The 15,436-nt window shown below is 41.9% G+C and overlaps 1 protein-coding gene across 1 annotated transcript; it reads left to right on the top strand.

The window, feature by feature from the left end:
• Nucleotides 1–620: 620 nt before the first annotated feature.
• On the top strand, nt 621–2,147 carry LOC143397694 (sperm motility kinase 4A-like). Its single transcript, XM_076854086.2, has one exon. The coding sequence runs from the start codon at nt 621–623 to the stop codon at nt 2,145–2,147; it is 1,527 nt and encodes a 508-aa protein (XP_076710201.2).
• The last annotated feature ends 13,289 nt before the right edge of the window (nt 2,148–15,436 follow it).

Raw genomic sequence — 15,436 nt, 5'->3', positions numbered from 1 at the left:
GACTGCCAGCTGATGATTGGCTCACAGCGGCCCCAGCAACATCTAGCTGATTGGCTCCTCTGCGGTGATGCTCATTGGGCTGTTTCCCTGCCCTTTCAGACCACGGAGCTGCTCATTGGGGGACTTTTTTGGCTCCGCCCATGCGACCCAGCCAATCGGCCTCATGAGCAGGAGGATTGTGGGAGGAAGAGATTGTTGGGGTGTGTGGCTTGTGGGAAGCCGGTGGTGGCAGTTGGGCTCTGAGGGTTTTTTCCTGAGGAGCTGTTTTGTTTATCTTGTGTGGTTCTAAAAATAAAGTTAGTTTCTTTTGACAAGTGGCTCCTGAATTGTGCCCAGCCAGACTGCGGCAGTATATAAGAGAGTGGCCACCACTGGGTTTTTGTCCATATGTACAGGAAGCTCTTGGTGGTGACCTGTCGGACTCCCAGATAGTTAGTGCTTTTTGTGGTGGTTGGTGGCTGGTGGCTGGTGGTTGGTGATTGGTGGTTGGTGGTTGTGGTCTTCTGGGTTTTTTTATTTGATTTTTTTTTTCCTTTTGTTTCTTTGCTTTCGTTTTGGGGGCTTTTTTATTTTAGTTATTTGTTTTGGTTTATTATTTTTTTTTAAGCTAGCATCCAAAGATGGTGTACCGTTTTAGGATCAGCAGTGAGAGTAGTGACAGCAGTGTAGAGAGACGAGGGCGGGGCTCCTATGAGCCTGCCATCACCGACCATTATGAACTTCTGCGGGACATTGGGGAAGGGGGCTTCGCCAAGGTGAAACTTGCCCGCCATCGCCTCACGGGGACAGAGGTTGTGGTGAAGGTTGTGGCAAAAGTAGGCTGGAACCTCCCCTTCCTGTCTGAACCCCATATGATGGCGGGCTTGGATCACCCAAACGTGATCCGACTCTTCCAGGTCATTGAGACCCTCAAATATATGTACATTATCATGGAGCATGCAGGTGGGGGACATCTTCGGAGCCTCATCTCGGAACCTGGTGGCATGCCCGAGGAGGAGGCCCGCAGACTCTTCAGGCAGATGGTGCGTGCTGTGCAGTACTGCCATGAGAAGGGCATCGCACACCTGGACCTCAAGCCCGAGAACTTCGTGCTGGATGCCAGTGGTACCGTGAAACTCATTGACTTTGGCCTGAGCACCAGATTCACAGCCAGGCAGAAGCTGAGCAGGTTCTGGGGCACTCTCCAATACTTTGCCCCAGAAGTTGTCCGGAGGGAGGAATACGAGGGCCCCTTGGCGGACATCTGGAGCCTGGGGGTGGTTCTCTATTTCATGCTGACAGGGAGCCGCCCATTTATAGCAAACAGTGCTTGGGAGGTGAGGAGGCTGATCATGGAGGGAGCCTATGGCATTCCTGCACATGTTTCCAAGGGAGCTCAGAGCCTCATCCTTGAGATTCTGAAGGTGCGCCCCAGGCAGAGGCCCAGCCTAAAACAGATAATGAGCCACCCATGGCTGAGCCAGGGCAAGGAAGATTCACCCCCTCCTTCTGGGGAGGCCCTCCCCACCCACCCGGATCCTGCCATTATAACAACCATGTTCGACATGGGTTACGACCCCTATAACATCTGGGTGTCCCTGTCAAATAAGAAATACGATGATGCCATGGCTACCTACCTCCTGCTCAAGTGCCAGAGAAGCCAGGGGGTGGGTTGCACATGCCAGGAGAAGCCCATGCAGCGTCGGGTGGTAGGGCCTCGCCCAGGCCCTGCAGATCCTCCTAGGGTCGACCCCAGGAAGTGCTCCAGTGAGCCTGCCCTTCGCTTGCCCTGTGAGCAGCAGCAGCAGCCAGGGGAGGCCAAGCTGTCTCTGCAGAAGGGTGGTGGCAGTGCCAGCGTGCCTGGCATTCCTCTCCGCTTTGTCCAGGTGGACACACCCCCTCCCAGCCTAGCCTCCCAGCACCACCCTGTGCCCAGCACCACCGACCCCTCCAGCCCCAGTAGGGAGATCACAGAGAACTGCAGCTCTTCCTCCCAAGCTTCCTCCACAGAGCCAACCCACCACTGCACCAGGGGTTGGAGGAGGGTGAGGAAGAGTATCCTCTCCTGCCTTCGACAGCTGTGTTTCATCCCATGCTTCAGTCAGTCATTGTTCAGGAGCACAGTGGTTCCAGTGGAAATCCACAGCCAAGACCAACAGAACCAATGAACAGCCCCAAGACTGAGGTGTGCCAACAGGTTTCCAGGCAGGAGCGCATCTGGGTCCACCAGGAGTCTCCTCTGCGAAGACACCTCATAGAGACTTTGCCTTGGGTCACGTCCCACTGTCCTGCTCTTTGTCCTGCTGTTTCTCCACTGTCCTGCTGTTTCTGGTCACTGCCAAATAAGAAATTTATTCTTATTTTTTTTTCACAAATTGTACAATAAAAATGTTTCAAAGATTGAAAAAAAGGAATTGTGTGTGTGTGTGTGTGTGTGTGTGTGTGTGTGTGTTAAGGAAGATTTAGGGCAAGACCAGAGTCCAGCACCCAAGGCATGGACCACTATGCCTCCCTCTCCCAACCAGTGTGGATATTTGCTCACCTTGAGCCAATGTTGATAGACTCACTTTTCTTGAGCCAATGTAGGAGGGGACTTGCTCCCCTTGAGCTTGTGTAGACTTGACTCACTTTGAGCTAGTCATTTTGGCTAGAGAATATCCTTTTTGTGATCTTCAGACCTTCCCTGAAGTGTGTGGGGAAGGTGGGTTGCATCTGTTGAAGACACCCATGGCAAGGCATTGGAAACTTAGTTTTCTATGACCTCATCTCCATAATCCCATGTACAGGGAAGCAAGAGCTGGGCAGTGCATAGGGGCAATCCTGCCTACAGCAGTGGCTGGGTGTCTCACCACATGCCAGCCATCCTTCCCACCTTCTGGTCACTGCTAAAGGTCACAGACAGTGACCACATGAATTTTGGGAGCAGAAGTGTGAAATCTCAGGGATGCTACTTACATGAAAGCACTGCACCCATGTGGAATTACCCCTTGGGTTCTGCTGACTTTTGTTGTTGTTGTTGTTTGTTTTGTATAATCAAGTGCACACAAAAAGTAGTAAAAGCTCACGTTAGGACAGGAGGTTTTGTGCATCTTGCAGCCCTGGCATCTCTGCAGCTCTGGGACTGTTACCACAGTCCCCTCAACTGACCCTTGTAAAAGGGAAACCCAAACTCCTTGCCCCAAGTCTCCTCCTTTCAGCCTGAATCAGCCAGAGCAATCATAGCCCACATCCCTTTACAGCAGCAAGAATTCTCTTAATTAGAGGGGGATTGACAACAGGGCAAAAAGACAGTGTAGATGATGAGTAATTGAGTCAGGAAGACCCGGTGCTGATTCAAAAGGTAATAAAATGCTAATACCTCCAGAGCACTTCCCCCTCCTCTTACTTGTTGCCAAGGTCACCTGCATCCAGGGAATTCTTCCTCCCAGCAAGGAGTAGTTAATGAATGCCCCCCTAGGCAGCTGCCTTCCTGCCTTTCTGGGTAGAGGTGGAAAAAAGGGAGAAGTCCCCCTGAAAGGCTCCTTTCTCACCTTTGGTCATGAAAGCAAGGTAAGAGTAAGAGGGGGATGTGAAAAGAAAGGAAACCTGAAATCTATAAAAGGGGAAAGACACCCCCACTCCCTTGGGCACCAGCTCTGGTATGTAACCCCTCCTCTCCTCAGGACTCCCTCTCTCCCCGTCCCTGCCTCCTCTTCTATCCTGTAAATATTTTTTTCTTTTTTGCTCTTGCCTGGGTGTTGTTCAATGTTCAACACTGGGAGAATGGATCTTGATACTGATTTTCAAGACTGGTTTCAATTATGCCCTATGTTTTAGTCAACTTTTTCACTGCTGTGACTAAAAGACTTGACAAGAACAATTAGAGGAAGAAAGTTTATTTGGAGGCTCACATTTTTAGAGCTCTCAGTCCATAGAGTGCTGGCTCCCTTTCCCAGAATTTGAGGCGAGTCAGAACATCATGGTGGAGAGTGTGGTTGAGGGAATTGATGACCAGGAAGCAGAGATAAAGCTCTGATTAACCAGGACAAAATATAAATCCCAAAGGCATGCCCCTAGGTACCCACCACCTCAAGCCACACCCTACCTGCCCACAGTTACCAAGTTGATGCCTCTAAGGGGGATTATTTCACTGATTGGAATAAGGTTCTCATAACAAAATTGTTTTATCCAAACTTTCTTAAATTTTGTCACACATGAGCTTTTGGGAGACACCTCATATCTAAACCATAACACCATGGATTGAAACAGAAACCTCTAGAAACAGCAGAGGATTTATCAAGTTTGAAGATTAATCCTTAGTTTTGTAGAAATAAACAAAGAGGTGATAGTGGGTTACTCCTCAGCCTAGAGATATACTCTCCTGGCTGGACATTGTATCCTCTAGGAAACAAAGTAGTGCTGAGGCTTGAGCTGCATTTCCTCTCTTGAGTCAGAATCTTTGAGGCTGGAGTGAAAGCATCCAGAAGTTTTCATTCTGCATCTGATTCTTATGAGCAGCCACCCCTAGTAAGTGTGACCATCAAGTGGGATCTGAAGATTCTACAGCGCCTGTAGAGTTCTACAGCGCCCTCCCTGCTCTGCCTTGGGCAGCTGCCATCCGTGGTACTCAGCAGATAAAATGGGGCTGGGTTAGCAGGTGGCCAGAGGGTTGCTGGGTGGTGAGCCTTCCTCCCTCTACCCTAGAGATGATAGAGTGTAGAGCTAAATGGTTTTGCATTAAGGGGCCCTTTTTGTAGCTGATCCCAGGGACAGCTGAAAATGACCTAATAACCATATTCGATTTTCCGATTTTCCGTCTCTAAAAAGCCTGCTTTGCTTTGAGTCAGTTCTCCCCCCACCCCCCTCTAAATTATAAAAGGAATCAGATTTTCTCTCTCAAATTTCATTTGAATGTTTTTCAAAAGCAAAAAATTCCGAGGTACTGGAGGAAGTTAAGATTCAGGAAATGTGTTTTATCAGTTTCGTTGATATTCAAGTAAATTTAGAGTCAGATTTGGGGGGAGAATAGAAATGTTTCCTTTATACTGAAGCACTGCATGTAGAAGTTTCAACCGAGATCATTATAAATTAATGTTATATTTTTGGATTATATGTTTTTTTAATAAAGAAATAAAGAAAAAGGAAGCCAGGCTAGTTACATCTCTGGATTCAGCCTGCTGTACCAAAAAAGGTTGAAAGCCAAGGGAAAGAGGCTCAAGTGGCAAATGCACTGAGGTTGGAAACCTATTACTAATTCAGGAGCAAGTGCATTAGGAGAGCTTCAGAGCAGCAGTCCCGTCAGATGCAATTAAAGAGCTGCACATGTAAACAGCCTCTTCATAATTTATGGAGTAATTTCACTTTCTTTTTGGGGAGAAGGTTTCTTATCGATAGAAATTTGTCCTTGTGAGTGAATTGTTAGGAATACCAATTATGTGTTTTACTATTTAATTTTATAGATATTCCTGGTTAAGTTGTGAAAGTGTGTAGCTGATCAAAATCTGATTTCACCATCTTCTCATGGTGTTTCTTTTCAATACCTCCAGTCTTGTGAAATGTGGGTTGATAAAAAGCAAAGTTTATGAGGAATTTCTTCTTTCATGTTCAAAATAGCTCTAAGGCCAACCCCCCTCCAAAGAAACAAATAAACCAAACTTTTTTAAATTTTGATACAAGGAAAGCAACATTTACTTTTTAAATGGTGTTTCATGTTCTCTGCTATTAACTAAAAAAAGAAAATTTTCCTGTTAACACTCTCTGGGAAAACAAATTACTTCATTTACAAGGGAAAGGAGTCAAGTGTGGCAAACACCTATAATATTAGTGGCTCAGGAGGCTGAGGCAGGAGGATCGCAAGTTCAAAGTCAGCCTCAGCAACTTAGACAGGTCCTAAGCAACTTAGAAAACTCCTGTGTCAAAATAACAAATAATAATAATAAAACAGGCCGGATATGGCTCGTGATAAAGTGCATCTGGGTTCAATCCCTGATACCAAAAATATATATATATGAAAAGGAAAAGGAGTAGGGATTTGGCTAGGGATCTCTTATCCACCACATAGCTTGTAGCATGTAAGTATATACTCTCATATTACATTAGTTCAGTTCTCAGGTAGGACAGAAAAAGTAAAAATTATAAATGGAAAATAATTAAAAGTATATATAATATTTGAAATTAGAAAAATTCTAAATAGTTGTTTTTCTCCTAATGACTAATTATTCCATAAAAGGATGGAGTCAGTCTCTCAATAAAAAAAAAAATCCTAAGAAACTAAAAGTAACCCCCAAAAGAAGACACTTAGGGAAAAGTACTTGGCCTTCCAAAAATTTGTATTTGGGACTATCTCATAGAAAGATGCTCAAACACTCTTGTCTTTTTGTATCCAAGTATATATATTTGTGAATTATGCTTCTAAAACAGACATGAAAATCAATGTATATAATAAAAGCTACTAGAAAGTTGAAATCTATAAGATATACATGGGGAACTGAAAATCAGGCATGAAATAGTCACAGAATTTGGACCTTAACTTTTCCCTGCGGCCACCAGTAGGGGAAATGGCCTAGAAATGGCCATAGCAAGAGATGTGTGGGTTTATGAAAGGATCTCCTAAGTAGACTAAAACTAGCTTCCTTACCCAAAACGTTAGGAGTCAAGATTCTGGTGTTCTGCAACAAGGCAGATGTCAGCATCCAGGAAGAAGCAGAGTGCTTTCAGTAGGAGATTCTCAGTAGTAAATATTGAATTTGGTGTGCCATCCCAATTCAAAGAGCAATTTAAAAAATTGAACTGAAGTTCAGGAGAGTGATTGTTCTAAAGATTGGAATCAGCAAAAATTGGGTTGCTGAAAACACAATAGTGGATTAGATCCCTAAGTCGGGATGATGTGATGACTGAACTGGAGATTCAAGACTGGGTTTAGGATCAATTCAAATTCAGGGGTACATAGGAAAGAAAAGAAACAGTATCAACACCAATCTCTTCACAGCTCTTAATTCAGTAATTCAATATACATTTGAAGCTCAGATACAGATTTGCTTACAAAATTGAATTATTTTTATATTGGATGGGGAGAATCCCCTTAAAGACTTAATGCTAATCACTACCTTCTTTTCTCTCTTTTTCTCCCTCTCTCTTTGTACAACAGTTCACATGTTCTTGCTCTTTGTTACAATATAATTCATAATTTAACTGCTGTCTCAGCCAAGAAGCATTTTCCCCCTCTACCCTATCACATTCAATATTATTCTGCAATTTCTTAATAAAGCAAGGTTATTTGCTATTTCTCTATCTTCCCCCCAAAGATCTTGAGAACAGAATCTCCTTCTTCTTTTTATTTTTTCCAAAACTTAAACAGTTGAAAAAAAAAGAAAGAATTTTAATTGTGGTGAAACAAACAAAGAATTTTCCACTTAAAAAATTATTTTAAACAGTTGAAAGGTTGACCTAATGTCATTTTTCAAGTTTGAGTGATGATGAGATTTCTTCCTCCAAAAGACATTTTCTGCACCTGCTCAAAGGAAGAAACTATTACCCCAGATCTATCAGAATCTAATTAGAATGACCCCCCACCTTTTTTTAAAAAAAATCTGGAGGGCTCAATGGGCATTTCAAATCACATCTTTAAGTGTTAATTTGGGGAATGGAAATCATTCCTATCCCTGACATGATGACTACACTTTAGGACTTACGCCCACATCTACCACAGCAACCCACACAAAGGCAAATCATAATTTGAACGTTGAAAACAAGCATTTGCCAATTGTTATCTAATATTTCTCATCTCCTGTATCTAACCATTGAAGCAGATTCCTCTCTCTGAAGGGAGTGCAGTGGCTGAGCCAAGCTAAGTGAGGTTGGCTATTTTATGTTGGGGCTTGGAAAAGGAAACTTCCACCTGATAGAAAGGGACAACTCAGAGCAGTGGGATAATCCATAGTCCATAAAGGAAACTGGAGATCAAATGCTTGGAGGGGTGAGATGAAGTGATACCAAAGACGGAAACGGAAGTTTAAGTTTGAGGGGCAAGAGAATGTGAAAGGAAAAATCAGGGGCAGTGGGCCCTGCTCTGCTTTCTGGAACCTTAGTGTGCTTGAGGCTCCCTTTTATGGATCCACAGATTTATTACTTGATTTAATCTACTTGTTTTAAAGGACTAGGAATGGAGAGGACTGAACCATCAGGCAGAAAAATTCCCCAGTAAGACTTAATGATATTTGCTCTAAGCCCCATCTTGGGTGTTCTCAGGTGGGAGTTAGAGATGGAAAAAGGGAACTTTACTCCTCTCTCCTTCCAGCTTCAGGATTTAGCGCTAACCATGATGTTGACAGGAATCCTATGGCTTCCTTACATAGTGCTTGTCAAACCAATGAAGGGGCCAGCTTTCAGGTGGGCTGTCTCAAGCAGAGGGGTTGAACATGGTGCAGACTCCCGTGGGCAGTGGTGCACAAAAACAAAGAATTTATTGTTTCTATGACTTTAAATGATGTTAATGAAAATCTTCCAGTTTTCCAGAAGAAACCATGGGTCCAAAGTTGACTTTCCACCTTTTGCTTAATGTTTCTTTAATGCCCATGTACTTATTGGTGCACTGAAAGGCCTCCTTTTCAACTGAGAAGAGCTAATGAGCCTTCAGGCCACCCTAAGTTAGTTATCAAAATGAAGGATTTAATCAAATGAGGAATGGGCTTCTGGTAGTGTCATGACACCCTCATTCCCCACATTCATTAAAAAGCAAAATCAAGTCCCTCTTTCTTTTTCCTCTTCCTCCCCCTCCTCCTCCTCTGCTTCCTTTTTCTCTACTTGGCCCTGTTTCTGGAATTTCAGATGCAGAGAATTAGACAAACCATTTTCCTCCTTCATGACACATTGTCATCAGTGGTCCATGCAAGACCCTTCTTTTGTTTAGGTTGTTTATTTTTATTCCCTTTTTATCCTTCTTCTGTATTCCTATTTATCACCCTAAATATATGTATATCCTACTTCTAGAACATTTCTTGTACCCTTCCTTTCTTTCCCCTTCCACAAGCTTCTACTTTAATTCAAACCTTTGTCATCTATCAGACCATTCAAATAGTCTGTTAACTGGTTTTCCATTATAACCTAAATATCTCAAATTATTCTCCACACTTCTGATACTGGAAATATAATTACAATCATCCAATGCCTCATCTTTGATCTTACAAGGTACAGTTCAAACTCCCTCACACAAGGTGAAACACTCACCAACAACATACCCTTTGTGCTCACCAGTCACACTTTCCCATAGCTATGCCTATCCCCTTACACCTCTCCTGGAGTTCTGCTTTCTCTTACCTTCCCCCTCAAGATCTATCTGATACACTTGTATTTGTCAACTAAAACTCTGATATAGGCTTTTCTGTGAAGGTTCCCTGATTGCCTGTCCATCATGTAGAACTAATTGTACTACTTTTTTTCTTTCTTTTTGCCACCATGTCGTATCCTTATATCTAAAATATAATAATAACTTTAGCACTTATTGCATTTATAATTTTTTACATCCAAGTCCTCTGGAGGCAGTAGCTATACCTATTATTCCATTTTCATGTGCCATTTACAAAGTGCTTGGCAGATATGAGGTCTTCATTAGGTGTTTGTTAACTGAATGACTAATGAAGTCACAATCAATCTAAATTGTCTTAATGAAGACCTCAGACTTGGGTTGGTGTCTACGACTGACCTTTATTTAAGGAGGTAATATAATGTGCATAGAGAAGGGGTGGGGTAGGGAGTGTCAGCCTGACCCAATGCAATTTTCTGATCACATCACTTTGTCTGGTCAGTCACTTCAACAAATATCTTTTCAAATATGGGAAACAAGTCAAATCCTTGTTTATGATGTTCCATTCCCTTCATGGTCTAATTTTTTTAACCTACCTTGGTAGGCTCATTTCTCACGACTCCCTTTTGTACATTTTAGGAACTCACCAGGGCCTGCCCCCTCAGCGCTTTCCTTTAACTGTCCTTTCTTTCTATTAAGTTCTACTCCCATCTTTTTCGACTTGAGCTTTTGACATTCCATCAGTCTTTCAAGGAACCATTTGACTGCCACCTATCCCAATGGTTCCCTGACTTCGCTAGCTAATGTCTTCTCCTTTAAGCTTCCATTTTAACGTCTTCTTTATGGCACCTAATAGTATTGTGTTTTATGATTTAATGGCGGTGTATTCATCTCTCTTCAGTAAAGAGAATACATGCTGTTTATTTTAGGGTATCTTTCTTTGTGCATCTTAGTAAAGGTCATAAGGAGATAAGAAACTTGGCCTTTACTAAGTACCTGCTCTACAGAAGGCATCAGCTGAAGTACATTTGAGCATTATTTCATTTTCCACATTTGACAGATAAGAAGTAGATCCATGTGCTCATGATTATTAAATTAACAAAAAAGTGAGGGGCCTGGACATGAATTCAGCTGTCCCTTCTACTATCACCATATTGCTTCTCAATGCCTGCTGCTGATGAATCAGAGTGATTCTTGTTTATGGATTTCTCTCTGCTGTTGGTCTTTAAACAGACAGGAGACCTGTGAGCTCCAGCTGATACCTAGTTACTCAGAAGTGAACAATCTGGCTTGTGTATTATTCAGGTCCTAATTTTCTCCTTGACCTGTTTCTAGAGTTGGGATCAACCTATTTGATCTGTAGTATGACATTTACCCAGGGAAGCAGGGAAAACTCTGGTGTGGATTTTACTCTTCATTGGAAGCTCTGGAGAATAGTCATAGATAGAAATTATTTGGTTAAGTTACTTTCATAGATTAACTTTCTGACTTCATAGAAATTTAAAATTTCCCATTTTGAAGGAGTTTGAGAAGTCTTCTCTACTACCCATTTACCTCTTATTTCTCATTGGAAATAAAAGGTAACTATAAGAGACACACTCTGGTGGTCTCTGGAGCTAAGGTCTGCTGTCATATATCATAGAGGATGCCCTGTGAATTTGTTTTACATCTACATCATTTTAATAAAAGACCAAGTATCTATAATGTCTTCCTTTAGGGAAGTAGCACCTCAGGAGGTAGACATTAGCAAGGAATCTGCTAAACTGGAAATTAGTTCCCTCCAACTTCGGTTAAAATTTTTTTTCTCCCTCCATCAAAACCCATAAATACAAAGTGATTAGCAAAATTCGTTGCTTCCTCTAAAAGCTAGGAGTATGCCCCAGATATTTGTATTGTGAGTACAAGATTCCCAGCATACTCTTTTGGCCTCTCCTAGGCTTCCATTGGTATTACCTGACCCCAGGCTACATCTTCCTTTGCAATCTCTTAGACAAGTAATAATTGCACTGAAGTTGCAGGATGCCAGAAATCGAAATGAAAAGTAGTAAGTTTTTTCCAGAGGGCTTTTCTTTTGATACTTTATTCCAGTATCAAAGATTAAGGCAATGCACTTATCATCTTTTTTATCTTGATTTCTAACCTAAGGTCACAATTAGAAGGTAAAATATAAAGGCATAGATTTAAATGGCACAAAAGTGCCCTTTCCATTCACTTCGTTTCTTTCTTCCTTTCTCTCTCTCTCTCTCTCTCTCTCTCTCTCTCTCTCTCTCTCTCTCTCTCTCTCCTTTTGATTTCACTTCCCTCAGTCTTTGTAACATTGTGTAGATCTACCAGCATAGAGAATGCATGACCCCCTTCTCTTTAGTTAGTACTGCACTTTTCTGTATTGCACTAGGATCTACAAACAGAACAGTAGTTTCTCTTATCCAAGGCTTTACTTTCTGTGGTTTTAGTTATCCATGTTCCACTATAGTCTGAAAAATTAAATGAAAAACTGCAGAAAAAAGCAAGTCATAAGTTTTAAATTGCACATCGCTCTGAATAGCATGATGATATCTCATCTGTTGTTCTCTACACTGGGTGAATCACCCATTTTTGCAGTGTATCCACACTATATATACCATTTGCTGTTAGACTCAGATAGACTGTTGCAGTAAGCAGTGCTGTGTTCAAGTAACCCTAATTTTACTCCACAAATGGCCTCAAGCCACAGAGTAGGGATGCTGGCAGTTTGCATATGCCAAAAATAAACCATAAATTGCTTTCTTTCTTTCTTTCTTTCTTTCTTTCTTTCTTTCTTTGATACTTAGTATTGGATGCAGGGCCTTGAGCATGCTAGGCAAGCATTGCACAGTGAGCTCCATCACTAACCTATAAAGTGCTTTTTTAAGAAAAAAGATGAAACTTCTAGATTTAATAAAGAAAGAAAAATCTATGGTGAAGTTGCTAATATCTAAGGTAAGGTATTGTTAATCTCTTACTACATCTAGTTTACAAATTAAATTTTATGATAGGTACATATGTATAGGAAAATTGTAGTGTGTACATAATTCAGTCTATTTGTGGTTTTGGGCATCCACTGGAGATCTTGAAACATATTTCCTGAGTATAAAGGGGAAGTACTATATATTTGTGTCATTACATGTCTTGTTTTAAATTAGATGTATAATGTGCATCTTGTGTTTATTGAGTTGATTATGACAAGAATTGTGATGAATGGCCTTTGGTAGCTTTAATTTATTATCCAGAAAGCTTCATTTTCCAACATCAATCAGGCAATTAGAAGAGTAGCTATTAAGTTGACCTATTGTACAACTTCATTCTCTTGCTTCATTTCACATTCATTATGGTTCACAGTACAGAATGAGGGTATGCATTCATTCAAGAAGTCATTCAGTCATTCAAACCAGTTTCACTGAGTGCTTTCTAGGTGCTATACACCAGTAAAGGTTCAGAGAACAACAATGAAAAGACAAAACCCTTCCTTTATGGCTAAAAAACAGAGGGGAAGGACGGCGTACCAATGAACAGTCTATTGTAGTAAATAAGGGCTGAGTTCTAGGCTGGGGAAAGGGCTAGTGAAGACAGGAAAGGGAAGTCATCAGGGACGGCCTCCATAAGAAGGTGAGCGGGAGCAGAGACGTGGATAAAGTGGAGGAACAAGGTCCACAGCTACATGCCACAGCCTTCCAAGCAGAGGAAGAAACACCTGTCAAGGGACTGAGAATGGAGAGGGTTAGCTTGTTTGAGGAATGAAAGGGGTATGAAATCTGAGCCCATGGAGCAACAGATCAAGTATGTAGAGAGTAAGTAGCCAATAGATGGATAGATGTAAGTCTTTATGAGCCAAAACTAAATAAAAGCTTCATTTCATTCTGAGAAAGTTGTTATTCCATTGGAAGATTTTGAGCAGAAGAGACATAATCTGATATTTGTTTTTAAAAAGTCATTCCAGATGTTATGAGAAGAATGAATGGTTGGGGTAATAGTAGAATCCAGGAATCCACTCATGAGTTACTATGATAATCTGGGGGAAAATAATGGTGGCAATACATTAATCATTGGACCAGGATGACAGTGGAGGGGAGAGAGACAAGATTAGATTTGTGCTGTACTTTGAAGGCATAGCCAACATGCTTCAGTGTCACATTAGAGGTGGAGAATGAGAGAAAGAAAGAGGGGAGGAGGAGAAAGGAGAAGGAGGGAGGAGGAGGGGGGAGGAAGAAGAAGGATAGGAAGAAGGAGGGGGAGGTAGAAGAAGAGGAACAGGGAGGAGGAAGAGAAGGAGGAGGGGGAGGAGACAAGGTAACTCCAAGAAATGGGGAGGCATAGCTGGTTGGATGAAATTGCTATTTACTGAGGCGGGAAATAGAGGGAAGAGACATCAGAGAGAGGCAGAAAAAAGCCAAGAGTTTTCTTTCTGACATGGTGTACCGATGTGGAGTTTCCACCTCCCCAAAACCATTAATTAGTATGTTATCACACTTCTCTTAGTCTAGTCTTGACAGAACTGTGGTTGAATGTGGTCGTTGAACTTGGAACCTACCCCTATTAGTTCTATGATCTGGAAAAATGACTTAAATTTTCTCATTTTCATCACTTGGGAAACCTACTTCAAAGGGATGTACTTAGAACAGTAAAAAGTGATAGCTACTGTTATCTTCTAGATTATCTGTAGTCTACAATGGCTAAGAACCTGCTTCTCTTTGGGTTCTAAAGAATATGCAGTCTAAGGAACTGAGAGGTTGCAGAGGAAACCCTGATTCAGACATTTAAAAAAAGTTAGCCATGATAGTGCTCGTGGTAGCTTCTACCAGTGAAATGTTGCCTCTGCATGTCCCTCTCTTCCTAACCTCTAACCTGTCTCATCACTGACCTATTCTTTTTCTTTATGTTTATGTTGTCCCCTGAGAAATACATTTTTTTATACTTGGGGTTGAACTCAGGTCCAACCACTGAGCCATATCCTCAGCCCTTTTAAAAAAAATTATTATTATTTTATTTTGAGACAGGATCTTATAAAGTTGCTGAGGGCCTCACTAAGTTACTGAGGCTGGCTTTGAACTTGCAATCCTCCCGCCTGAGCCTCCTGAGTCACTGGGATTACAGATATGCACAATTGCACCTGGTTTGAAAAATACTTCTTTATTGGTGTCTTCATTATTTATTGCTGTGTTACAAATTACACCAAAATTTGGAGTTTAAAACAACAAATGTTATTATCTCCTGGTGTCAGTAGGTCAGGAATCTGGGAAACGTTACCTGTGAGGTTCTGGTTTTATGGCTTTCCTGAGTGGGGTTGAGATGGTGGCCAGGCATCTGTAGGTTTGACTAGGCCTGGAGTACCTATTTCAAAAATGGTTCACCCACATGGCTGTTGGCAGGAGGCCTCAGTTCCTCACCACACAGACTCTGAATGGGACTACCTGAGAGTCTTCATGATGAGGCATCTGGTTCCCTCCCCAATGAATGACTCAGGAGAGGAAGGAGAAAGTTACAAGGTGTTTTATGGCTAGTTTCCTAGGTCTCTTGCTTTACATCTGCCACATTCCATTTGTTAAAAGTAGATTTCTAAGTCTAAGAAGGGAGGAATTGGGCTCCACCTCTTGAGAGAGAGAGAACATCAAAAAATTCTGGGCATATTATAAAACAACCACAATTGATGGCTGAGAATCAGAACAAGTGTTATAATATTTAGGGCAGTACAAAATCTACCTTCTCAAGTTTAAACCTCTTACTGGCTGAGAGAACCTTGGGCCATCTGCTGAGGACATGCACTAAAAACTCTGAGAACCACGAGGCAATGCTTTGCGTTTGATTGAAACCAGGCCCATGTGAAGAAACCTAACTGCAAAAGATGACAAAGAGGCCAGTTGGAGCCCTGTGAGCCCCTGATGGTTGATGATGACTGTTTTGCCAGCAATGTGTATGAGTGCCCAGCTCCTATAACGATCAGTATTTAAAGGTTTTTTTTGTAGCCATGAGACATAACTCTGTAAGATAAGTTTTAGCATCAGTTTAGAGTTGCACTCAGGGCTTTGAATTCCACACATCTCTAGCTGATATCAAGAGCACAAGGTAAGTAAGTGGTGAGTTTATAATGGAGCACATTTATCACAGAATCGCCTGCAGGAATTGTGAAGGCATCTTCACTAATATGAATACGTGTTTATGTTA

This window comes from Callospermophilus lateralis, chromosome 1 (assembly GCF_048772815.1).
Source record: "Callospermophilus lateralis isolate mCalLat2 chromosome 1, mCalLat2.hap1, whole genome shotgun sequence".
Classification (NCBI taxonomy): Eukaryota; Metazoa; Chordata; class Mammalia; order Rodentia; family Sciuridae; genus Callospermophilus; species Callospermophilus lateralis.
This window is presented reverse-complemented; position numbering and strand designations above follow the sequence as displayed.

Bases quoted from the DNA above. Each gene is read 5' to 3' on its own strand.
- LOC143397694 (XM_076854086.2), top strand. From the start codon at position 621: ATGGTGTACCGTTTTAGGATCAGCAGTGAGAGTAGTGACAGCAGTGTA.